At 50.8% G+C, this 23,992-nt stretch overlaps 2 protein-coding genes across 6 annotated transcripts in view; one reads left to right on the forward strand and one right to left on the reverse strand.

Annotated features, from left to right (window-relative positions):
* ATM (ATM serine/threonine kinase) overlaps window positions 1–7,834 on the reverse strand; it is a 108,496-nt gene extending 100,662 nt beyond the window's left edge. For both annotated transcript variants that reach the window (XM_054015520.1, XM_054015519.1), the window contains exon 1: window positions 7,752–7,834. The gene's annotated coding sequence lies outside the window, so the exon portion shown is untranslated. The remainder of the gene's footprint in view (window positions 1–7,751) is intronic.
* Window positions 7,835–7,932: 98 nt separating this feature from the next.
* The window catches only part of LOC128829971 (protein NPAT), a 35,189-nt gene continuing 19,129 nt past the window's right edge, over window positions 7,933–23,992 (forward strand). For 2 of the 4 annotated variants that reach the window (XM_054015521.1, XM_054015523.1), the window contains exons 1-8: window positions 7,933–8,069; window positions 13,817–13,935; window positions 15,888–15,948; window positions 17,996–18,068; window positions 18,619–18,659; window positions 19,612–19,839; window positions 20,367–20,451; window positions 22,729–22,861. In XM_054015521.1, the coding sequence (XP_053871496.1) occupies window positions 8,033–8,069; window positions 13,817–13,935; window positions 15,888–15,948; window positions 17,996–18,068; window positions 18,619–18,659; window positions 19,612–19,839; window positions 20,367–20,451; window positions 22,729–22,861 (777 nt within the window). In that variant the 5' untranslated portion in view covers window positions 7,933–8,032. Of the gene's footprint in view, window positions 8,070–13,816; window positions 13,936–14,253; window positions 14,341–15,887; window positions 15,949–17,995; window positions 18,069–18,618; window positions 18,660–19,611; window positions 19,840–20,366; window positions 20,452–22,728; window positions 22,862–23,992 lie in introns of those variants that run through there. The other 2 variants (XM_054015522.1, XM_054015524.1) reach the window with 2 other exon arrangements.

The following is a 23,992-nucleotide window of genomic DNA, read 5'->3' on the forward strand; positions in this document are numbered from 1 at the left end:
CTTGTTTTGAATTCAGAATGCATTCTGCTTCCTCCAATAACAAATATAGGTTTTTAGCGCATTTTACTTGCTAAGCTCCCAACCTCCAAACCAGCCCAACTACAGCAGCGTGAGCTCAATTCTGTTGTGGTTCTGTGCATGAACAGAACTAAATTCCGAGTACAAGGGCAAATCTGTTCTCAGTTTTACCTGTGTAACCTTCCTGAAAGGAAGGATTTGCATCAGTGTAACTGGGAGTCTAGTTTGACCTGCAGAAGCTTTATTAGAGACCATGGTCATGGGAGGGGAAAAAACCCAGCTTAATTCTCAGATCCCAGCTTGCCCCGCAGAATTAATGGTTAGGGAGGAGTATATAAAAATATTGCTCGAGCATGAAGGGGTGTAATCAGGAAGGCCAAAACACAACTGGAGTTGCATCTAGCAAGGGATGTGAGGGGTAACAAGAAGGGTTTCTACAGGTATGTTAGCAACAAGAAAAAGGTCAGGGAAAGTGTGGGACCCTTAATGAATGGGGAAGGCAACCTAGTGACAGATGATGTGGAAAAACCTGAAGTACTCATGTTTTTTTTGCCTCGGTCTTCACAGACAAGGTCAGCTCCCACACTACTGTCCTGGACAACACAGCATGGGGAGGAGGTGAGCAGCCCTCAGTGGTGAAAGAACAGGTTAAGGACTATTTAGAAAAGCTGGACATGCACAAGTTCCTGGGTCCAGATCTAATGCATCCAAGGGTGCTGAGGGAATTGGCTGATGTGATTGTAGAGCCATTGGCCATTAACTTTGAAAGCTCGTGGTGATCGAGAGAGAGGTCCCGACAATTGGAAAAAAGCAAATATAGTGCCCATCTTTTAAAAAGGGAAGAAGGAGAACGAGGGAACTACAGATCGGTCAGCCTCACCTCAGTCCCTGGAAAAATCATGGAGCAGGTCCTCAAGTAAAACCATTTTGAAGCACTTGGAGGAGAGGAAGGTGATCAGGAACAGTCAACATGGATTCATCAAGGGCAAGTCATGCCTGACCAACCTGATTGCCTTCTATGATGAGATAACTAGCTCTATGGATATGGGGAAAGCAGTGGACGTGATATAGCTGGACTTTAGCAAAGCTTTTGATACCGTCTCCCACAGTATTCTTGCCACAAGTTAAAAAAGCATTGGATGAATGGACTATAAAGTGGATAGAAAGCTGGCTAGATTGTCAGGCTCAATGGGTAGCGATCAACAGCTCGATGTCTAGTTGGCAGTTGGTATCAAGTGGCATGCCCCAGGGGCTAGTTTTGTTCAACATCTATTAATGATCTGGATGATGGGATGGTTGCACCCTCAGCAAGTTCGCAGGTGACATTAAGCTGCGGCGGAGAGGTAGATAGACTAGAGGGTAGGGATAGGGTCCAGAGCAACCTAGATAAATTGGAGAATTGGGCCAAAAGAAATCTGATGAGGTTCAACAAGGACAAATGCAGAGTCCTGCACTTAGGACAAAAGAATCCCATGCACTGCTACAGGCTGGGGACCGACTGGCTAAGCAGCTGTTCCGCAGAAAAGGACCTGGTGATTACAATAGATGAGAAGCTGGATATGAATCAGCAGTGTGCCCTTATTGCCAAGAAGACCAACAGCATATTGGGCTTTATTAGTAGGACCATTTCCAGCAGATCGAGGGAAGTGATTATTCCCCTCTATTTGGCACTTGTGAGGCCACATCTGGAGTATTGCATCCAGCTTTGGGCCCCTCACTACAGAAAGGATATGGACAAATTGGAGAGAGTACAGCGGAAGATAACGAAAATGATCAGGGAGCTAGGAAACATGACTTATGAGGAGAGGCTGAGGGAACTGGTTTTATTTAGTCTGCAGAAGAGAAGAGTGAGGGGGGATTTGATAGTAGCCTTCAACTACCTGAAGGGGGGTTCCAAAGAGGATGGAGCTTGGCTGTGTTCCGTGGTAGCAGATGACAGAACAAGGAGCAATGGTCTCAAGTTGCAGTGGGGGAGGTCTAGGTTGGAAATTAGGAAACACTATTTCACTAGGAGGGTAGTGAAGCACTGGAATGGGTTACCTAGGGAGGAGGTGGAATCTCCATTCTTAGAGGTTTTTAAGGCCCGGCTTGAAAAAGCCCTGGCTGGGATGATTTAGTCGGGAATTGGTCCTGCTTTGAGCAGGAGGATGTGAGGCAGCTGGGGATGCAGGGAGCCTCCCAGGTCTGGGAAAGAGGTGGGAGGATGTGAAGGGGGAGGGGTGAATGTGAAGGGACAGGAGGATATGAAGTGGCTGGGGTGGTGGCAGGGAGATAGATGTGAGGTGGCCAGGAGTGGAGATGGCTGTGAGATGGCCAGGGATGGAGGCCCAGCCAGTGGTAGGGTGGGAGAGAGATAGGTGTGAGGCTGCTGGGGGTGGAAAGACCTCAGGTCTCGGGGAGATACGCCAGGAGTGGAGACGGCTGTGAGGTGGCCGGGGGCAGGGAGATAGCTGCAAGGTGGCTGGGGACCCCCAGATCCGGGGCAGTAGGCGCAGGGAGGCAGGGGTGGGAGGTGGGCCGGGGGGGAAGGGGCGCGGGGAGGCGGGGGTGGGAGGTGGGCCGGGGGGGAAGGGGCGCGGGGAGGCGGGGGTGGGAGGTGGGCCGGGGGGGAAGGGGCGCGGGGAGGCGGGGGTGGGAGGTGGGCCGGGGGGGAAGGGGCGCGGGGAGGCGGGGGTGGGAGGTGGGCCGGGGGGGAAGGGGCGCGGGGAGGCGGGGATGGGAGGTGGGCCGGTGGGGGAAGGGGCGCGGGGAGGCGGGGGTGGGAGGTGGGGCCGGGGGGGAAGGGGCGCGGGGAGGCGGGGGTGGGAGGTGGCCGGGGGGGAGAGGGGCGCGGGGAGGCGGGGGTGTGAAGTGGCCGGGGGAAGGGGCGGCGGGGAGGCGGGGGTGGAGGTGGCCGGGGAAGGGGCGCGGGGAGACCGGGGTGTGAGGAGGTGCGCCGGGGGAAGGGGCGCGGGGGAGACGGGGTGTGAGGTGGCCGGGGGAAGGGGCGCAGGGAGACGGGGGTGTGAGGTGGCCGGAGGGCGGTGGGGCGCAGGGAGACGGGGGTGTGAGGTGGCCGGGGCGGTGGGCGCAGGGAGACGGGGGTGTGAGGTGGCCGGGGCGGTGGGCGCAGGGAGACGGGGGTGTGAGGTGGCCGGGGCGGTGGGCGCAGGGAGACGGGGGTGTGAGGTGGCCGGGGGAAGGGGCGCGGGGAGACGGGGGTGTGAGGTGGGCCGGGGGGAAGGGGCGCGGGAGACGGGGGTGTGAGGTGGGCGGGGGGGAAGGGGCGCGGGGGAGGCGGGGGTGTGAGGTGGGCGGGGGGAAGGGGCGCGGGGAGGCGGGGGTGGGAGGGGGCCGGGGGAAGGGGCGCGGGGAGGCGGGGTGGGTGGGAGGGGGCCGGGGGAAGGGGCGCGGGGAGACGGGGGTGGGAGGTGGCCGGGGGAAGGGGCGCGGGGAGACGGGGGTGGGAGGTGGCCGGGGGAAGGGGCGCGGGGAGACGGGGGTGGGAGGTGGCCGGGGGAAGGGGCGCGGGGAGACGGGGGTGGGAGGTGGCCGGGGGAAGGGGCGCGGGGAGACGGGGGTGGGAGGTGGCCGGGGGAAGGGGCGCGGGGAGACGGGGGTGGGAGGTGGCCGGGGGAAGGGGCGCGGGGAGACGGGGGTGGGAGGTGGCCGGGGGAAGGGGCGCGGGGAGGCGGGGGTGGGAGGTGGCCGGGGCGGTGGGCGCAGGGAGACGGGGGTGGGAGGTGGCCGGGGGAAGGGGCGCGGGGAGACGGGGGTGGGAGGTGGCCGGGGGAAGGGGCGCGGGGAGACGGGGGGTGGGAGGTGGCCGGGGGAAGGGGCGCGGGGAGACGGGGGTGGGAGGTGGCCGGGGGAAGGGGCGCGGGGAGACGGGGGGTGGGAGGTGGCCGGGGGAAGGGGCGCGGGGAGACGGGGGTGGGAGGTGGCCGGGGGAAGGGGCGCGGGGAGGCGGGGGTGTGAGGTGGCCGGGGCGGTGGGCGCAGGGAGACGATGGTGGGAGGTGGCCGGGGGAAGGGGCGCGGGGAGACGATGGTGGGAGGTGGCCGGGGGAAGGGGCGCGGGGAGACGATGGTGGGAGGTGGCCGGGGGAAGGGGCGCGGGGAGACGGGGGTGGGAGGGGGCCGGGGGAAGGGGCGCGGGGAGACGGGGGTGTGAAGTGGCCGGGGGAAGGGGCGCGGGGAGGCGGGGGTGGGAGGGGGCCGGGGGAAGGGGCGCGGGGAGACGGGGGTGTGAAGTGGCCGGGGGAAGGGGCGCGGGGAGGCGGGGGTGGGAGGTGGCCGGGGGAAGGGGCGCGGGGAGGCGGGGGTGGGAGGTGGCCGGGGGAAGGGGCGCGGGGAGGCGGGGGTGGGAGGTGGCCGGGGGAAGGGGCGCGGGGAGACGGGGGTGGGAGGTGGCCGGGGGAAGGGGCGCGGGGAGACGGGGGTGGGAGGTGGCCGGGGGAAGGGGCGCGGGGAGACGGGGGTGGGAGGTGGCCGGGGGAAGGGGCGCGGGGAGACGGGGGTGGGAGGTGGCCGGGGGAAGGGGCGCGGGGAGACGGGGGTGGGAGGTGGCCGGGGGAAGGGGCGCGGGGAGACGGGGGTGGGAGGTGGCCGGGGGAAGGGGCGCGGGGAGACGGGGGTGGGAGGTGGCCGGGGGAAGGGGCGCGGGGAGACGGGGGTGGGAGGTGGCGGGGGAAGGGGCGCGGGGAGACGGGGGTGGGAGGTGGCCGGGGCGGTGGGCGCAGGGAGACGGGGGTGGGAGGTGGCCGGGGGAAGGGGCGCGGGGAGACGGGGGTGGGAGGTGGCCGGGGGAAGGGGCGCGGGGAGACGGGGGTGGGAGGTGGCCGGGGGAAGGGGCGCGGGGAGACGGGGGTGGGAGGTGGCCGGGGGAAGGGGCGCGGGGAGACGGGGGTGGGAGGTGGCCGGGGGAAGGGGCGCGGGGAGACGGGGGTGGGAGGTGGCCGGGGGAAGGGGCGCGGGGAGACGGGGGTGGGAGGTGGCCGGGGGAAGGGGCGCGGGGAGGCGGGGGTGTGAGGTGGCCGGGGCGGTGGGCGCAGGGAGACGATGGTGGGAGGTGGCCGGGGGAAGGGGCGCGGGGAGACGATGGTGGGAGGTGGCCGGGGGAAGGGGCGCGGGGAGACGATGGTGGGAGGTGGCCGGGGGAAGGGGCGCGGGGAGACGATGGTGGGAGGTGGCCGGGGGAAGGGGCGCGGGGAGACGGGGGTGGGAGGTGGCCGGGGCGGTGGGCGCGGGGAGGCGGGGGTGTGAGGTGGCCGGGGCGGTGGGCGCGGGGAGACGGGGGTGGGAGGTGGCCGGGGGAAGGGGCGCGGGGAGACGGGGGTGGGAGGTGGCCGGGGGAAGGGGCGCGGGGAGACGGGGGTGGGAGGTGGCCGGGGGAAGGGGCGCGGGGAGACGGGGGTGGGAGGTGGCCGGGGGAAGGGGCGCGGGGAGACGGGGGTGGGAGGTGGCCGGGGGAAGGGGCGCGGGGAGACGGGGGTGGGAGGTGGCCGGGGGAAGGGGCGCGGGGAGACGGGGGTGGGAGGTGGCCGGGGGAAGGGGCGCGGGGAGACGGGGGTGGGAGGTGGCCGGGGGAAGGGGCGCGGGGAGACGGGGGTGGGAGGTGGCCGGGGGAAGGGGCGCGGGGAGACGGGGGTGGGAGGTGGCCGGGGGAAGGGGCGCGGGGAGACGGGGGTGGGAGGTGGCCGGGGGAAGGGGCGCGGGGAGACGGGGGTGGGAGGTGGCCGGGGGAAGGGGCGCGGGGAGACGGGGGTGGGAGGTGGCCGGGGGAAGGGGCGCGGGGAAACGGGGGTGGGAGGTGGCCGGGGGAAGGGGCGCGGGGAGACGGGGGTGGGAGGTGGCCGGGGGAAGGGGCGCGGGGAGACGGGGGTGGGAGGTGGCCGGGGGAAGGGGCGCGGGGAGACGGGGGTGGGAGGTGGCCGGGGGAAGGGGCGCGGGGAGACGGGGGTGGGAGGTGGCCGGGGGAAGGGGCGCGGGGAGACGGGGGTGGGAGGTGGCCGGGGGAAGGGGCGCGGGGAGACGGGGGTGGGAGGTGGCCGGGGGAAGGGGCGCGGGGAGGCGGGGGTGTGAGGTGGCCGGGGCGGTGGGCGCGGGGAGACGGGGGTGTGAGGTGGCCGGGGCGGTGGGCGCGGGGAGACGGGGGTGTGAGGTGGCCGGGGCGGTGGGCGCGGGGAGACGGGGGTGTGAGGTGGCCGGGGCGGTGGGCGCGGGGAGACGGGGGTGTGAGGTGGCCGGGGCGGTGGGCGCGGGGAGACGGGGGTGGGAGGTGGCCGGGGCGGTGGGCGCGGGGAGGCGGGGGTGGGAGGTGGCCGGGGCGGTGGGCGCAGGGAGACGGGGGTGGGAGGTGGCCGGGGGAAGGGGCGCGGGGAGACGGGGGTGTGAGGTGGCCGGGGCGGTGGGCGCGGGGAGACGGGGGTGTGAGGTGGCCGGGGTGGTGGGCGCGGGGAGACGGGGGTGGGAGGTGGCCGGGGGAAGGGGCGCGGGGAGGCGGGGGTGTGAGGTGGCCGGGGGAAGGGGCGCGGGGAGGCGGGGGTGTGAGGTGGCCGGGGGAAGGGGCGCGGGGAGACGGGGGTGTGAGGTGGCCGGGGGAAGGGGCGCGTGGAGACGGGGGTGGGAGGTGGCCGGGGCGGTGGGCGCAGGGAGACGGGGGTGTGAGGTGGCCGGGGGAAGGGGCGCGGGGAGGCGGGGGTGGGAGGTGGCCGGGGCGGTGGGCGCAGGGAGACGGGGGTGTGAGGTGGCCGGGGGAAGGGGCGCGGGGAGACGGGGGTGTGAGGTGGGCCGGGGGGGAAGGGGCGCGGGGAGACGGGGGTGGGAGGTGGCCGGGGGAAGGGGCGCGGGGAGACGGGGGTGTGAGGTGGCCGGGGGAAGGGGCGCAGGGAGACGGGGGTGGGAGGTGGCCGGGGGAAGGGGCGCGGGGAGGCGGGGGTGTGAGGTGGCCGGGGGAAGGGGCGCGGGGAGACGGGGGTGGGAGGTGGCCGGGGGAAGGGGCGCGGGGAGGCGGGGGTGTGAGGTGGCCGGGGGAAGGGGCGCGGGGAGGCGGGGGTGTGAGGTGGCCGGGGGAAGGGGCGCGGGGAGACGGGGGTGTGAGGTGGCCGGGGGAAGGGGCGCGTGGAGACGGGGGTGGGAGGTGGCCGGGGCGGTGGGCGCAGGGAGACGGGGGTGTGAGGTGGCCGGGGGAAGGGGCGCGGGGAGGCGGGGGTGGGAGGTGGCCGGGGCGGTGGGCGCAGGGAGACGGGGGTGTGAGGTGGCCGGGGGAAGGGGCGCGGGGAGACGGGGGTGTGAGGTGGCCGGGGGAAGGGGCGCAGGGAGACGGGGGTGTGAGGTGGCCGGGGGAAGGGGCGCGGGGAGGCGGGGGTGTGAGGTGGCCGGGGGAAGGGGCGCGGGGAGACGGGGGTGGGAGGTGGCCGGGGCGGTGGGCGCAGGGAGACGGGGGTGTGAGGTGGCCGGGGGAAGGGGCGCGGGGAGACGGGGGTGGGAGGTGGCCGGGGCGGTGGGCGCAGGGAGACGGGGGTGGGAGGTGGCCGGGGGAAGGGGCGCGGGGAGACGGGGGTGGGAGGTGGCCGGGGCGGTGGGCGCAGGGAGACGGGGGTGGGAGGTGGCCGGGGATGCTAGGAGAGTCCGGACTGCGCTGCCGGTAGGACCCGGGGACCAAGGCAGCCCCAGAATCTGAGCTCAGACTCGAGGCTTGGCGCACCCGACTCCTCCCCCGCTGGGCTACAACCGCCCCCCGGAGTCAGTTACCGCACGCGGTGTCCCCAGTCCCCACGCTGCCTCCGCGAACGCGAGGTGCCCCAGGACAAGAGTCTAAGAGAGGTGAATACGCATGCGCCTCTCCATCACGCCTTGTCTGGTGCAGACCCGGAAGCGGAAGCGCGCTTACTTCCGGCGGAAGGAATTGGGCGGGGCGGACGGTGGCTCCCAGTTTCCGATTCCGCACCTTGGCAGTCGGAGGTCGCGGGACTGGTTGGCTGCGCTCCCGGGGGCCGCCGCTGCCGCCGCCGTGCCCAGCCCCGCGCGGGGCCATGCTGCTGCCGTCCGACGTGGCCCGGCTGGTGCTGGGTGAGTCCGGGGACCGGGCGGGTCACGTCTCCCGCTCCGCTGGCCGCGCTCGCTGTGCGGGGCCGGAGCTGCAGCCACCGCTTGTATCAGGGGTGGGGCGGGGGCCGCGAGGGCGCCGGGCTGCAGCCGTCGCTCCCTGGGGTAGGGGCCTCGCAGGCACCGGGGCTGTTCGACGTGCCCTGGTCAGCAACCAACGCAAACTGGCTGCGTGCAGGAGGCGTGGCCCTACCGCGGCAGGAGCAGACCTGCGACCCGTGCCTTTGGGGCGCGTTGTCGGAGGGCCCCTTAGGGCCAAAGGCTGCCGCATAAGGCAGTTACTTGTACAGCTTCCCTGTTGTCACTTGTTAGCCACTGACAACGTGGTCGGGGCTGTGGAAAATGCAGAAATACAGAGCGCCTTTGCCAATGGTTGTTCCCTACTGTGTTATAACAGAAAAAAAGATTCGCGATTCCCCTCCCACATAGCCCTAAAGCAAGAGAGTAACACTGACCTTCCCTGGATCTGGTTGCAATACCCAAGCTGAGAACACGTTTATGCCATAAAGATTTTACTGTCTGTGGCCCTGCCTTAACACAGTTGGTGTAATGCAAAAAGACCTGTCAAGATGCAAACTGACACGTGAAACAACATTAACAGGCTGTATCTTAATTTGGGGGGAGCCTGTACTATCTCAAAGTGTAATCCAAATGTATAAAGGTCATGTTTTCTTGTATCTTTCTACAAAAAGAAATAGAGTGAATGAGGTCTAACTAAACTTCTGATTACCAGAAGAATTATGTGGGTGACCCAGAATATCTAGACTGTCAAACTTTCATTGAGCATCTAGTGTCTCTATGATTTGGACTAAGGGTATTGAAATTTGGAAATAAATTGTCCTGCTGTCAAGGACATGCTCTTTGCCATCCTTATTAAAAGTATTATAATTTATAAGCTATTATTATAAGCCTCTGAAAAAATTCAGCTCAGACATGCTCAGTAGAAACTTGATAGAGTTTGGCAGCTAAATTCCCTGAAGAGTCCATTTTCATTGAATGTGGCCCATCCCCTCCAAGCTCTTTGTGCTGATCAGATGGCACAGTGTCATTCCCACTGAGCATATGTCATTGACTGGTGAGTGTAACTGGTCCTGCTTCTGTGCCAATCTGCAGAGGACATGAGTTGTTACATCCCACACCTAGAGAACTGTGGCTTTTTAGTTCAAACTGTAGTAGCTCATGCTTTGTCTCTGGAAGTCTCCAGTTCAGTCCCTGCTATGTCAGACAAGATGGTCGTCATTACACATGCTCCAACCCAGGGCTGCAGAGACTGAGGAGGACTTGCCCTGCAATTGCTCCTTTTCTTCAGGGGGCTGCTATAGTGCCCTGACCCAAAACTGAGAGCAGAAAGACTGTCTCTCTTGTGCTCTCAACAACCACAGCCCCCAGCACTTGGGGTTTTGTGAAGATAAATTGATTAATGTTTGTAAAGAACTAAATTATTAAGTTGAAATCGCCATAGAAATGCCGCTGGGGACATAAATAATTTTGTATTCAGGGCTTGGTGATGTGCAGTAAATAAGTCCTGGAGCCACACATTGAACCACAAGGATAAAAAAAATATTGGATAGCTGCTCATTAAGTGAGCACTGTTCATCCAGTATGCTGAATAAGGCAGGGGTCCTGTAGAAAAAATAGTATATGATGATTTAATTAAAGGTTATATCATAACACCATCTAGCAACACCATCGTAGGACCCAGCCACACCATCAGAGGCTCATTCACCTGCACATCTACTAATGTGATATGTGTAAGCAATGCCCCTCTGCCATGTACATTGGCCAAACCAGACATCCTCTTGACGTAAAAGGATAAATGGACACAAATCAGACATCAGGAATGGTAACATACAAAAGCCAGTAGGAGAACACTTCAGTCTCCTTGAACACTCAATAGTAGATGTAAAAGTAGCCATTCTTCAACAAAAAAAAACTTCAAACAGTCTTCAAAGAGAAACTGCTGAGCTACAATTCATTTGAAAACTTAACACCATCAATTCGGGCTTGAATGGGGACTGGGAGTGGCTGGCTCACTACAAAAGCAATTTTCCCTCTCTTGGTATTGACACCTCCTCATCAATTATTGGGAGTGGACAACATCCACCCTAACTAAATTGGCCTTCAACATTGGTTTTCCACTTGTAAGGTAACTCCCTTCTCTTCATGTGCCAATATATATTTATGCCTGTATCCGTAATTTTCACTCCATGCATCTGAAGAAGTGGGTTTTTTACCCACGAATTCTTATGCCCAAATAAATCTGTTAGTCTTTAAGGTGCCACTGGACTCCTCATTGTTATCATAACACATGTATGCAATTGGGCAAGAGCAACCTTAATCCTGGTATTTCATAACTTTTGAATGTTTGATTTTGCAACTTTAATGTTCTTTGAACGTAGCTCTCTCTGTGTGTATTATTGTAAGCATATACTCATCCTATGCAGCTATGGGTATGTTTACATTGCATTTTAAAACTTGTGGTAGTGGCGGCTCAAAGAGCTTCGGCTTATATACACCTCTACCCTGATAAATTGCAACCCGATATAACGTGGTAAAGCAGCGCTCCAGGGGTGCGGGGCTGTGCGCTCCAGCGGATCAAAGCAAGTTAGATATAACGCGCTTTCACCTATAACATAGTAAGATTTTTTTTGGCTCCCGAGGACAGCGTTATATCGGAGTAGAGGTGTACTTAGGCTCACGCTGCAGTTCAGCTCAGGCTTTGAAACCCACTCCCTTGCCCAGAATTCACAGCCCAACCTCCAGCCCGAGCTTGAATGTCTACACATCTGTTTTTAGTGCAGTGGCACAAACCCAAGTCTGTAGACAGACCAGGGCTCTGAAACTCCCTTTTGTGCATTTTAAAATGCAGTGAAGACATACCCTGTGTTTCAGGAAGTCATAGAGAGAGTAATGGTGTGGCTGGATTTTTAAAAAATATCTGAATAATGTTGACATCAAAACAGAGGTACAGAATTACAGGCTGTGCCAGTAGTGTTACACAGCTCTTCATGATGTTAACTAATCATCTTTAGGACCAAGTACAAATATTTCCATTATGTATAGCATTGCAAGAATTAGCTTCAGTGAATTATGGGGTTTTTAATTTTTATTTGATGCATCATATGTTGAACACTGGTGTGGACCAGAAAGAGAAGACGACTTTGATTTGATCTGATCTTTCTGTCAGCTCTAGGAATGGTATTTTATAAGAGACAAATTGGAGGTAGATGTTTGGGATTGGAATCCCATCAGAGACATTTAAAATAGAGTGGCTAAAGCACCATCCAGTGTAGCACAGGGACAAGTCTGCTTCGGCCTGAAATAGACAAAATGACATACTGTACTAACTTACATGATTCTGTGTTCTGGATCCTACATATAAATTAGTCTTTTTAGCATGTGAAGGAATTTCAGCATTAAAATGCAAATTAAATAATTATACACACTTCCTAAAGGATGGAAATATTTTTGGGGTAGGAATTTCTGTCTATTTCAAATTAAAGTAACTAATGGGATCTGAGGGTATGTCTACAGTACGAAATTAAGTCAATTTTATAGAAGTCGATTTTATACAGTCTATTGCGTATGTCCACACTAAGCGCATTAAGTCGTCGGAGTGCGTCCTCACTACCGTGGCTAGCATCGACTTACAGAGCGGTGCACTGTGGGTAACTATCCCCCAGTTCCTGCAGTCTCCGCTGCCCATTGGAATTCTGGGTTAAGCTCCCAATGCCTGATAAAAGTTGAACTACTCCTTACTACTGGTAAAAACTTTGTCGCGGGTGGTTTTGGGTACATGTCGTCAGCCCCCCCCCCCCCCCCTTCCGTGAAAGCATGGCAGACAATCGTTTTGCACCTTTTGTCTGGGGTCCCGTCTGTCGGACCACTCAGCCTGCTGCCTGCCTGGATGATTGGAACCTGAGGCAGACAGCGGGCTGAGCGGGGCCGACGGATGGAGCCCCAGACTAGAAGCGGGCTGAGCCGCTCAGCCCGCTGCCGGTCTGGGGTTTGGGAGTCAGAAAAAGGAACAGTGACCTGTTTCCGCCCGGTTTCGAACCAGGGACATTACGTGTGTTAGGTGAATGTGATCACTACTACACTAAGGGGCTTTCGCGTGTTAGGTGAACGTGATAACCACTACACTACGGGGCTTCTCTTTTTTTGCCACAGACTTTGCCAAATGCACAGGAATGTTTTCTCTAGCTACAGAAGCTACCTAATGCAATGTCTATAGCTATGGCCTTCCCGCTTACAAAGCGGTCATGCCCCGGCCTGAGGCTGACACAGCGCGGAGTGCATGTGACACAGCAACCTGGCTCGGGCAGGATCACTAGCGAGGCATGATACCTTTGCCGTTAAGCAAACACAGCAATTCTTTCCTGGCCTCTGCCGCTGAATGCCTCCATGCATTACGCTGTGCCCTATCAGTGCGGGAGGACTGCCTGAGCTCGGAAAACATGTCATCGCGAGTGCATTTTTTTTTGCCTTCTAATCTGCGATAACCTCAGGGACGGAGATGTTGGGGGAGCGTAGAAACATTCTGGGGGGACTACATGGTCACTTGTGCTGCTGAGTTTGCCACGCTGGCCAAACAGGAAATGAAATTCAAAAGTTCCCAGGGCTTTTCCTGTGTATCTGGCTAGTGCATCTGAGTTCAAAGTGCTGTCCAGAGTGGTCACAATAGAGCACTCTGGGATAGCCCCTGAAGGCCAATACCATCTAATTGCGTCTACACTACCCCAAATTCAACCCAACAATGTCGATTTCAGCGCTAATCCCCTCATCCGGGAGGAATACAGAAATTGATTTTAAGAGAACTTTAAGTCGACAAAAATGGCTTCATCGTGTGGACAGGGTGCAGGGTTAAATCCATCTAATGCTGCTAAATTCGATCTAAACTCGTAGTGTAGACCAGGGCTTAGGGCAGAGGTGCACAAGAGACTGTTGGTACGTCTACTGAATATGAAGTTTACAGCATGGAAATATATTACTTTTCCAGTTATGCCATCTGCCAGTAATGTTCATCTTTTTGAAGAAATCTGAACATGTTTTAACGTTGCTCATGTTTTTTCTGTTTTGGAACTGTTAAAAATGCACGTAGAATCTTGATTGTTGTATGGAAATGCATTTTATAAAAATTTACTGTAGAGTTCAATTTAATTTAAAACTGGAATTTTTGGCTCATGTATAGAGCCCTGCATGGATATAATAGCAGATATCTGCAGATTTGCAGGGCTCTGGATATAAAATTTGGATCCGCATCCATCCACGATTTGCAAACATGGTCCGTGGAGATCTGCAGATTTGCAGGGCTCTATTATGTATTGCTCAGATTGTCAATCCTTTCTGGCAGTAATTTTATTTTCTTGTCTATAGAGAGCTATGCACAGCCTTGTTTCTGTATAAACAGTAATAGTTCTTTAGGTGGTATTAATAATTGGTTTTAGTCTGAAGGTAGCTTTATTTGGATTTATGTAGCGCAGCATCAGCAATATTATGCGCAATCTTTTTTTTTACAATTAGGGAAATGTATGGAAAAGGAGCTAGCCTTTCAAAATATAACTTGTTTTCTTTAGTTTTTGTCAATTGAGTCCATAGATAGTTGCTATATGAGCGTGCTTAATTATATGTATAGTTGTATCGGAACTTTGATATCTACCAAGTGTAGCATGAGAAGCAATTAACAAAACTTTCTGTCTTATCTGTTACAGGATATTTACAACAGGAAAAGCTTTTAGCCACCTGCCGTGAATTTATATTGGAAAGCTCAGATTTAAAGGAATATGCTGAGCACTATACAGAGGAAGGATTTGTTCCAGCCTGTTTACTGGTGAGTTCATCTTTACAGCACACAAGATAAAGTTACACTGTGGTATAGTCTGAAAATCTCTCCTAAATAATTTATTATTAGTCCACACAGACTTCTGCACTTTTAGAATGTGAGTAAACTACATCGCATCTACCACTCAGACTCTGTTCCAAATGTTTCAATAGTTTGAAATAGTAACCTCTCTCTCTCTCTCTTTTTGGCATCACATAAAGCATTGTATATGCACAGCTGTCTCTATCCTACATTGCTAATAATACTGAAGGATAGATATCTAAAAGAGTAAAATATGCAGATGGTATTGAGAATGTTTAATTCAATCTGTTTTGTAGCTGTGAGCATGGAGTTACTTTTGGTAAAGTATTGCAAGAAGCTACATTGATTACCGGGCTGCTACAGTTATTTAAAGTAAGAGTACTTTATTATGAGTATGACAACCTTTGTATCGTGTAGATGTAACATTTAATTACAGTCTGTTCCACATAAATATTAACTTGAATTAGATAAATCAGTTTCACTTAAAGATCTCCTAGTTGTGCTAGTAAGTATGCACAAATTTAAGTCTGGTGAATGCATTAATTCTTTTCCAGTTTGACAACTGTAATGCTTCCTCACTTATTACCCTTATCTATTCCAACTGAGGTCAAATTTGTCTATAGTCTTGTCACTCATGATTTGTTTATTAACTATGCATGTAAACATAACTACATGTTAACTCTCTCACTTCAGTGGCTGCCCTTTCTAATGCACTCAAAATGAGGTTTTGACTAGCATTCCAAGTGGCATGGCTTTGATTTTTGTATGTGCAACTTTGATATTCATATTTGCACCTACTCACAGCTTGCATTCTATTTTTGTAATACACCATTTGATAACTGTGAATCCTTGGCCTGCAATATTCTATGTTGGTGGAAATCTCTCCCTTGTGAGATCCATGTTTCTGACTCACCAACTCAAAAAAGAGCTTAAAACATTTTATCTAGTTATAAGCATTTAATCAGTCATGTTGCTAGTAGCCTACTGGACTGTTTGAATTTCAGTTCTGAATTCAGCTGCGGACAGTAAGAATTAGATAAACAAAGGGGAGAGAAAAAGATTGTGGTTTATTAAAGTACATTATAATGAAATATTATTTTATTTTATAACTTTTAAGATGGAAAATATATAGACTATTATCCTTTTCTTGGCAATATTTTTTTTTTTCTGTTTCTAAATGCAAGTGATGTTAGAAAATTCCATAGGACCAAAATCTCATTAGAATTCACATGCTTTATAATTCAAGAGAGCTTTTAACAAGTATCAGAGGACTATAGGTGATTACCAATATCACACAAACCAAGAAGCTGAAACTAAGGATAGTAGTAATTTGAAAATCCTAAATCTGTGTGTGTCACCTAAAATCATGGTGTAATGGGACGGGTGCAAATGGTTTGCTGTAAAATTATTAAAAACTCTCACTTTTGGCAGCAACTCTCCTGAGGTGTCTGTTCTCTTATCAACATGTTGTACTGCCTCAGGCTGATGGCCTTCACTTGCGTGCATATTGCAGCTATTCCCTAACAATCAAAAATGACACTGCCTAACTTTCTCCTGCCTCTGGCTCTATTATCCCATAACAACAAGAGAAAATTAAAGCAAGATAGTGTATTCTTGGCTGATATGTCCTGGAATGGCTACTCTGCAGAAGGCTTTATGCTTGAAAATTTCAATTATTGTTGAGGAATGCATGTTGTCCCCGGATTACACTTTTTGCATCCTTGAGAGAGCAACATAAGCAGGGTAATCTACATCTATTTGTGTCCAGGTCTACATGGTGTTGATCCTAAAGAACTACAAGAACTGAATGTGTTAGGACTCAGTCTTTCATCATTTGAGTAATGTAATAGAAGAGGTAAAGTGTAGGTTGCTGCTGAAGATTCTTTAATCTAACACTGATCCTTTTTTTTTTCTTTCAGTCTTTGTTTGGAAAAAACTTGACAACCATTCTTAATGAGTATGTAGCCATGAAAACAAAAGGTAAGCACTGAGGGTCAGACATCTGCTGTATAGCACTTCATTTCATTTATCTATTTATGTTGTAAACTCTTTGGACTAGAGACAGTATCTCTCTCTCTCTGTACCTAGCACAATCCCCAGTCTAGATTGGGACTTTTAGGTTCTATAACAACACAAATAATTGTTAATTTGATCAGAGTTTTAAAAAAAGAGGTCTGTTATCGTAGCTAGTAATTGTGTGCATGCTTTCTCTCTAAAAATTTGAATAGAAAATCTTTAAAAAGTTCAAAATGAATTATTAACATTTTGTGTGGCTAGGAGAGAGAAAAGTGCAACTGTGTTTGTTTTTTAAAACACAACTAATGAGGGTCTGTCTTCCACCTAGTTTTGTTCACCGTTGACGTCTGTGCAAGTGATTAGACTTTGTTCTGCTGGTGCTTTGAGACACTTGGGTGGGGGCGTACAATGTAGTTAAGTGTATGATCTTAGATCCCTATGTAAAGAACTGCCACATCTTCAATATTTTTGTAATGTTGTTTTCCTCACTTATTTATGTTTAATAAAAATTTTAGCTGTAAGGCACAAATTTCATTGCAGCAAAATAACATTTACTTGGCATCTTGAAGAGCATTATAAAGAGGTTTGTCTAAATCTGGGGAAGGTGACATGAGCTTCTCTGACTTCAAACTCAGCTAATAAAGTGGGTATGAACCAGGTATTTTAATGCAGTATGGAATTAAAAAAGGTGTGGACTTGATTCTGAGAGCTGTTTAGTATCTACAATTCCCATTAAAGTTACTGGGAAATCGAAGTATTCAGACCTACTATGCACAAAAAAATCTAATTTGGATTTTTAGTCTTTTCTATAATCTTAGCTGCTTGGAGATTCTTCCTTCTCTCCATTTGTTTTTTAAAGATTGTGTGCTCCCCATATTTCAAGCATTATTAACTTCCCTCAGTGATTTATCAAAACGAGCAGATATTCCTGTAAAAGACTATACATATATGGTACATTTTTCAAAAATGCGCAGTGATTCCCGTAAAAGGCTATAAATATACAGTGAAATTTTCAAAAGTACAATACTTGAATAATTTAAAGGCGTAAATCCAATTTTCAGAAGTGACTTAGGCACTAAGACTATAGACTTGCAATGCCTAAGGGCATGGCTACACTTGCAGATGTAGAGTGAGTTAAACCAGCCCTCGGAGACTGCAGTAGGGAAAGTGCTGCAGTGTATCCACACTGTCAGATTCAAGCGCACTGGCATGGCCATATTAGCAGCTCTTGCAAAGGCCACAGAGAGAGCAGTGCATTGTGGTAGCTATCCCAGCATGCAAGTGGCTGCAACGTACTTTTCAAATGGGGGGAGTGGGGTAGAGTGTGACAGGGAGTGTGTTGTGTGTATGTGGGGGGAGAGTGAGTGGGTTTTTGGGGGGCTGAGAGCATGTCAGCATGCTGTCTTGTAAGTTCAGACAGCAGCAGACAACCCCCACCCCCTGCCTCTCTCTCTCTCACACACAGCATTCCACAGTAATGGTTTGCTTTGTCCTGGAGCAGATAAGCATGCCGGCTGTCAGAAACGGAGCTTTAAAAGGGCATATCCGCATGCCTGCAGCGATTCCAAAACAATGACAAGAGTAGCCACTTGACTTAAGGGGATTATGGGACGTTTCTGGAGGTTGATCAGAGCTCAGTAATGCAACATCTCATTCACACTGACGCCCGGGCGTTTCAGCCGAGGTGCAACAAGCGTTATGCTTCTCATGGAGGTGGATTACCAGGAGCGCTCCAGCTGCAGAGTCCAGGCACTCTAAGTGCGCTGCCAGTGTGGATGGGTCGGGAGTTAGGGCGCCTGTGGCTGCTTTAATGCACTCTCACTTGCAGGTGTAGCCATGCCCTAAGTGATTTTTGACAATGAGACTTAGGCTCCGAAGTTGCTTAGGTACATCTGAAAATTTTACTTAGTGTTTACCTCTTGACTATGTTACACTAGTTTTCTGACACGTCTTCCTTCAAGCTACCTATTTTAGCTCTCTGAAAAATGTGTTCATGTATTTTTTTTTTTAGAAACCACAAATGAAGTTCCAGCAATTATGTCATCTTTGTGGAAGAAGTTAGACTATACTCTTTCTCAGATCAGGTAATTTGTAATGTTGAAATCAAGAATAGAGGACTTTCCTTTAAAGTGAGACTATCTACCTCCTAGCTTTCCTTTACTTCATTTTCACATTTTACGAACATACTGTCTACACACACTGACTAAGGGTAATGAGGATATTTTTTATGTTTGTTTTTCTCTGTGAATTGGCAGGGAAAGAATCTGCATTTGACAATAAAATGGTTGGGTGGGAATCTCAAAACTGTCCAAGCTCCGTTTATGCTAGCCAGAGAAATCAGATAGGGAGGTGCTAGTGTGGTTTCCATGGCCTATATAGATATGGCCTTACTGTCATATAACACAGTACTGTAGTTGCCGTGGTTATTGGTTCCAAAATTCAACTTAATTTCACAGTAGATCCCACTTAAAGAACTTAATCAACATTAATCATGCTGCGGCCAGAAACATTGCCAAATCAGTATGTGACTAGCACATAAACTAGTAAATGCATAACTATAGAATGATCCTTCTTATGTTTAGGTGTGTCTAGTGTGTTTTCTATTTATTTTGACTGTTTTATCTTATTTTGTAGGAGTATGCAGAATTCTGCAGGATTTTCTGCTAATCAAAGGAGTAGGTATCTAATTGAATCATATGGATGTAATAAATGGGGTTCAAGTTCAGAACTGATTTTGATTGAGGCCTACCTCTCCTCAAAAGAGTATCAACCTTGTGGTTTTGATAGTCCTCGTACTGACGCCTAAAACTAGATTTTAATTTTCTACTCCCTTAAACTTACTTAATTGACGGTTCAAAAGGTAACTGAAAACATGACCAATCCAATTGCAGTCTAGTCTCACTAGAAAGTGGAAAAAAATATAAACAGCTACTTGTCTAGAATTATTCACCTCTTTGGAAGATCTACCAAATGAACTTCTAAACGGCAAAGTTATTTTATTTTCACAATCACTAGAATAAACTCTATGCCTTACAAGTCTTTAATCAGAAACGTTTGTGAGAAAAACAAATGTTAAATACAGGTATTGTTTGCTCTTGAATCCCACAATCCCATTGCCTATATTGGACACAATTACAGTGTTTATTGTTCTGGGAATCTCCTACAGCTTAAGTTTGTCAGGCTTGGTTTACATACAGTGTACGTACTGGTTTCACTATTTCAGTTAGAGATGTGGGTTTTACATAGTAAAATTGGTACAGCCCGTAGTGTGGATGCAGTTATGCCGCAATAAAAATGCCCATAAACTTACAGGAATAAACTACATTGATACAAGCACCTTTATACTGGTTTAATTTTACCTATCCTAGTTAGCTGTACTGCTTTAACTATACTGATTTCAAACTAACATAGTTAAAGCCATACAAAAACTGTGTGTAGACAAGCTCTTGCAGAAGGTACTGTACTATTAGGCCCCATTTCTTTTCTCCCTCCCTGCTAAAAGAGCAGTTGGTCCTGTTGGGATGCCCATAATTACATCTTCAAGTAATGATGACTACTGCCTGGAAAATCAACTGCCTCTTGAAAATATCCAATAATGGATCTCATTGTAGCCTTAACTTTCCTCAGCACGTACAAGAAGTGGAATTGCAGAAATGAAAAGGCAGAGAATACTTCAGTCAGCTCCTCCAACCTCAGGACTGTTGTCTATAGCCCACCAGTCAGGACAACTTAATTCCTCTTGTATGGCAACTACCCAAATTATTCACAGACCAACAGTAAATCAAAATGCGTCACAGACAAGATTGAATATGTTGTTTGCACACCAGTCCCAAACACAAGAAAATAATGTCAGCAGTAAGTAAAATTTGTTACTGTTTTTTTTTATTTATTCAATTTATGTTTACAGGTGGAATTATTTTATAATGTGTAATAGTCATCCTACACAAAAGATAGCTTGCTTTGAGAAATTCCTGCTTTGCATATTCTTACTGGTGTCCAGAACAAGTCAGACATTAAGAATAAGACGATTGCACAATGAAGAGATTGTTTTTAATTTGCATATTGGGCTATTGCTCCATGTATGTTGGTGGCTCACAGGTGCATAAAATAATTTGTGTTCAGATCCTTCCATGTGTGCCTAACATCCCCAGAAAAGACAATTAGCAACTTGAATCGTATCTGCATGTTTTTGTCTGGATTTTGTAAACAGAATGCTGTGCTTTGTATGGTGATACCAAATTACATGTAATCTATTCACAAGAGGGATGGGGATTGAAATTAGATACTGATAGGGATATTAATATGCAATCCCTGTTTCCTTTAGCGCCTTAAGAAGCTTCATTAGAAAAGATGTTGGTGTCACCCATATTCTTTTTTTAAAGCAGGTGATTCTATACATATTCTAGTTCCTGGGCCTCAAGAACGAAAATTTAATTCAAGCTTGCTATCTCCAGGAAGACGAAAAAGGTGAATGTTCCGTTTATAATTTGTGCAACATGCTTGTCTTGAACATGAGGTTCTTTGAAACACAAAAATTGCAATACTGGATCAGACTCAAGGCCCATCTAATCCTGTATCCTGTATCTGACAGTAGCCAGTACCAGATGCTTCAGAGGTAGGTATAACAACCTTGCAGTAGATAGATGTGGGGAAATCTGCCCTCCTACCCTGCAAGTAGGTCTCATCCTGATCTCTAGTAGTTAGAGAGAGAAGCTTAAACCTTGAAAGTTGAGGTTTAATATACTTTCCAAAATTTGTTAGCATTAATTATGATAACTGAATATCCATATAAATATCCAATCCATTTTTTTTGATTTAGAGAAGCTTTTGGACTCAGCATCCTGTGGAAATGAGTTCCACAGTCCAGTTAAATATGTGGAAATGTTTCCTTTTATTGGTTTTCTATTTCCGACCTTTTAATTTGATTGAAATGGCCTCTTGTTCTTCTGTTATGAGACAGGGAAGACAGAAGTTCTCAGTTTTCCTCCTCTAGACTATTTATTATTTTATGTGCTCATCGTGTCTCTTTTCTAATGTAAAGAATCCCAGTCTTCTCAGTCTCTCTACGTATAAGAGTTTTTCCAGATCCTTGATCATAGAATATCAGGGTTGGAAGGGACCTCAGGAGGTCATCCAGTCCAACCCCCTGCTCAAAGCAGGACCAATTCCCAACTAAATTATCCCAGCCAGGGCTTTGTCAAGCCTGACCTTAAAAACCTCTAAGGAAGGAGATTCCACCACCTCCCTAGGTAACCCATTCCAGTGCTTCACCACCCTCCTAGTGAAAAAGTGTTTCCTAATATAAACCTCCCCCACTGCAACTTGAGACCATTACTCCTTGCTTTGTCATCTGGTACCACTGAGAACAGTCTAGATCCATCCTCTTTAGAACCCCCTTTCAGGGAGTTGAAAGCAGCTATCAAATCCCCCCTCATTCTTCTCTTCTGCAGACTAAACAATCCCAGTTCCCTCAGCCTCTCCGCATAAGTCATGTGCTCCAGCCCCCTAATCATTTTTGTTGCCCTCCGCTGGACTCTTTCCAATTTTTCCACATCCTTCTTGTAGCGTGGGGACCAGAACTGGACCCACTACTCCAGATGAGGTCTCACCAATGTCAAATAGAGGGGAATGATCACCTCCCTCGATCTGCTGGCAATGCCCCTACTTATACAGCCCAAAATGCCGTTAGCCTTCTTGGCAACAAGGGCACACTGTTGACTCATATCCAGCTTCTCGTCCACTGTAACCCCTAGGTCCTTTTCTGCAGAACTGCTGCCTAGCCATTTGGTCCCTAGTCTGTAGCAGTGCATGGGATTCTTCTGTCCTAAGTGCAGGACTCTGCACTTGTCCTTGTTGAACCTCATCAGGTTTCTTTTGGCCCAATCCTCTAATTTGTGTAAGTCCCTCTGTATCCTATCCCTACCCTCCAGTGTGTCTACCACTCCTTCCAGTTTAGCGTCATCTGCAAACTTGCTGAGGGTGCAGTCCTTGCCATCCTCCAGATCATTAATGAAGATATTGAATAAATCCAGCCCCAAGACAGATCCTTGAGGCACTCTGCTTGATATCATCGTCATCGCTCTTCTCTGAACCCACACTAATTCTGCAATATCCTTTTAGAGAAGGGATGATCAGTGCAGCGCACACAGTGTTCACGGATGAGGCTGCACCATTGATTTAAATATAGGCATTAGAATGTTCTCTGTATTATTCTCCATCAAATTCCTTATGTAATCTAACATCTTGTTTGCTATTTTGACCAGAGTAGCTCATTGAGCAGAGGTCTCCATTGAGCTGTCAACAGTGATGCCCAAGTCCCTTTCTTGAGTTGATACAATTAATTTAGAACCCTTTAAGGTATAAGCACTTTAATTTTTTCTCCTCCAACATGCATTGCCTTGCATTTGTGGACATTAAAGTTAATTTGCCATCATGTTGCCCATTCGCCTAATTTATTTATGTACTTGATAATTAACCTGATATCCTAGATTAGGTATAGGGTGTCTTGTTTAACATACTTGACTAGACAGAGAGAACACGATTAAAATTGTTTTGTTTAGTTTTTCATTACAAATATGCAGTTCAGTTTTGATTAGTTAAAATTTTCTAATTGCAAGGTTGGAAGAGGAAGTATTTATTTATGGCGTGAGTCAGTAACCTCTTGTGGACAGAATCTTTTCCCAACATTGTTTACAATGAATGCATTTTCACAAAATATGGCATAAACTTCCAAAAATGTTTCAGTGAATCTCAGAAGAAGAAAAGTATTGCATCCCCTGGACCTCATTCAACAAGCAGAAGTTTTCAGGACTCCAGTGTGGTGGTAGTGGAAGAAGAAAGTGAACCCCTCCAGGAACTCATAGATGGCAATTTCCCTGTAAGTATAAAAACAAAACACCACCGTTTCATTTTAAGGACTTCTGTTGGCAAGGATAGAGTAGAAAGGAGTGCTCTATGTCCCTGTGTTCTGACAAATTAAAAAGCTCCATTTCTTCTGTAGCCAAGCCAATATTCATTCAAAAAATTTCCATGCCGTACTCACTAGGTAGTTAAATGCATGATGACCCAATTCAAACAACTTTAGTCATCTAGGATTTAAATATCATCGGTCTTACATCTTAGGTCTAAAGCACTGAATCTGCTACCGGATTTCCAGAATGCAGTAACTCCTCACTTAACATTGTCCCGGTTAACATTGTTTCGTTAATAGGTCGCTGACCTATTTGAGAACAAACTCCTTTAAAGTCCTACAATGTTCCCTTATAACGTTGTTTGTCTCTTCCCACTCCGCCTGCTCAGTGCTCCTGTCAGGGACCAGATTGGGGCGCAGAGTGCTTGCCCTGCTCTGCCTGCCCGGCATTCCCCTGCGCTCCCAACCTGCTCCCCGGCAGGAGCCCCAGGCGGGAAGAGCGGTGGAAGCCCCCGTGCCCCGACCCCACTCCCTGGCTGGAATGCCCAGCGGGTGGAGCGGGGCAATCCCCCGACCCTGATACGACCCTGCCTCAACCAAGCTTCACAATCATCATTGGTGAGTACAGTATTAAATTGTTTGTTTAAAATTATTCAAAACTTAATACTATATATGTCTATAAGGTCTTTTGTCTGGCGAAAAAAATTTCCCTGAAATCTAACCCCCCCCATCTACATTAATTCTTATGGGGAAACTGGATTCACTAACATCATTTTGCTTAAGTTGCATTTTTCAAGACCATAATTAGGACGTTAAGTGAGGAGTTACTGTAGTTATGATAAGCAACGTATTAAAGGACTGATTAGTCCTCCCTGTTTGACTGGGTTTCTTAAAAGTAAATGTCTTCCATAAATGATAGAGTTTGATACTAGGTTAAAAATACGAACCAGAATCAGAATTTTGATTCTGACCCCAGACAGCTTTCTCTTCAAGTAATAATAGCAGGAGTCGCCACTATAGTTAAAATTAAACTGGTTTCCACTATGATACTAAGGTTTCAGTCATTCGTAATTGATGCTCTGACTTTTCAGGCTGAAA

The sequence above is a fragment of the Malaclemys terrapin genome, chromosome 1 (assembly GCF_027887155.1).
Source record: "Malaclemys terrapin pileata isolate rMalTer1 chromosome 1, rMalTer1.hap1, whole genome shotgun sequence".
Taxonomy (NCBI): Eukaryota; Metazoa; Chordata; order Testudines; family Emydidae; genus Malaclemys; species Malaclemys terrapin.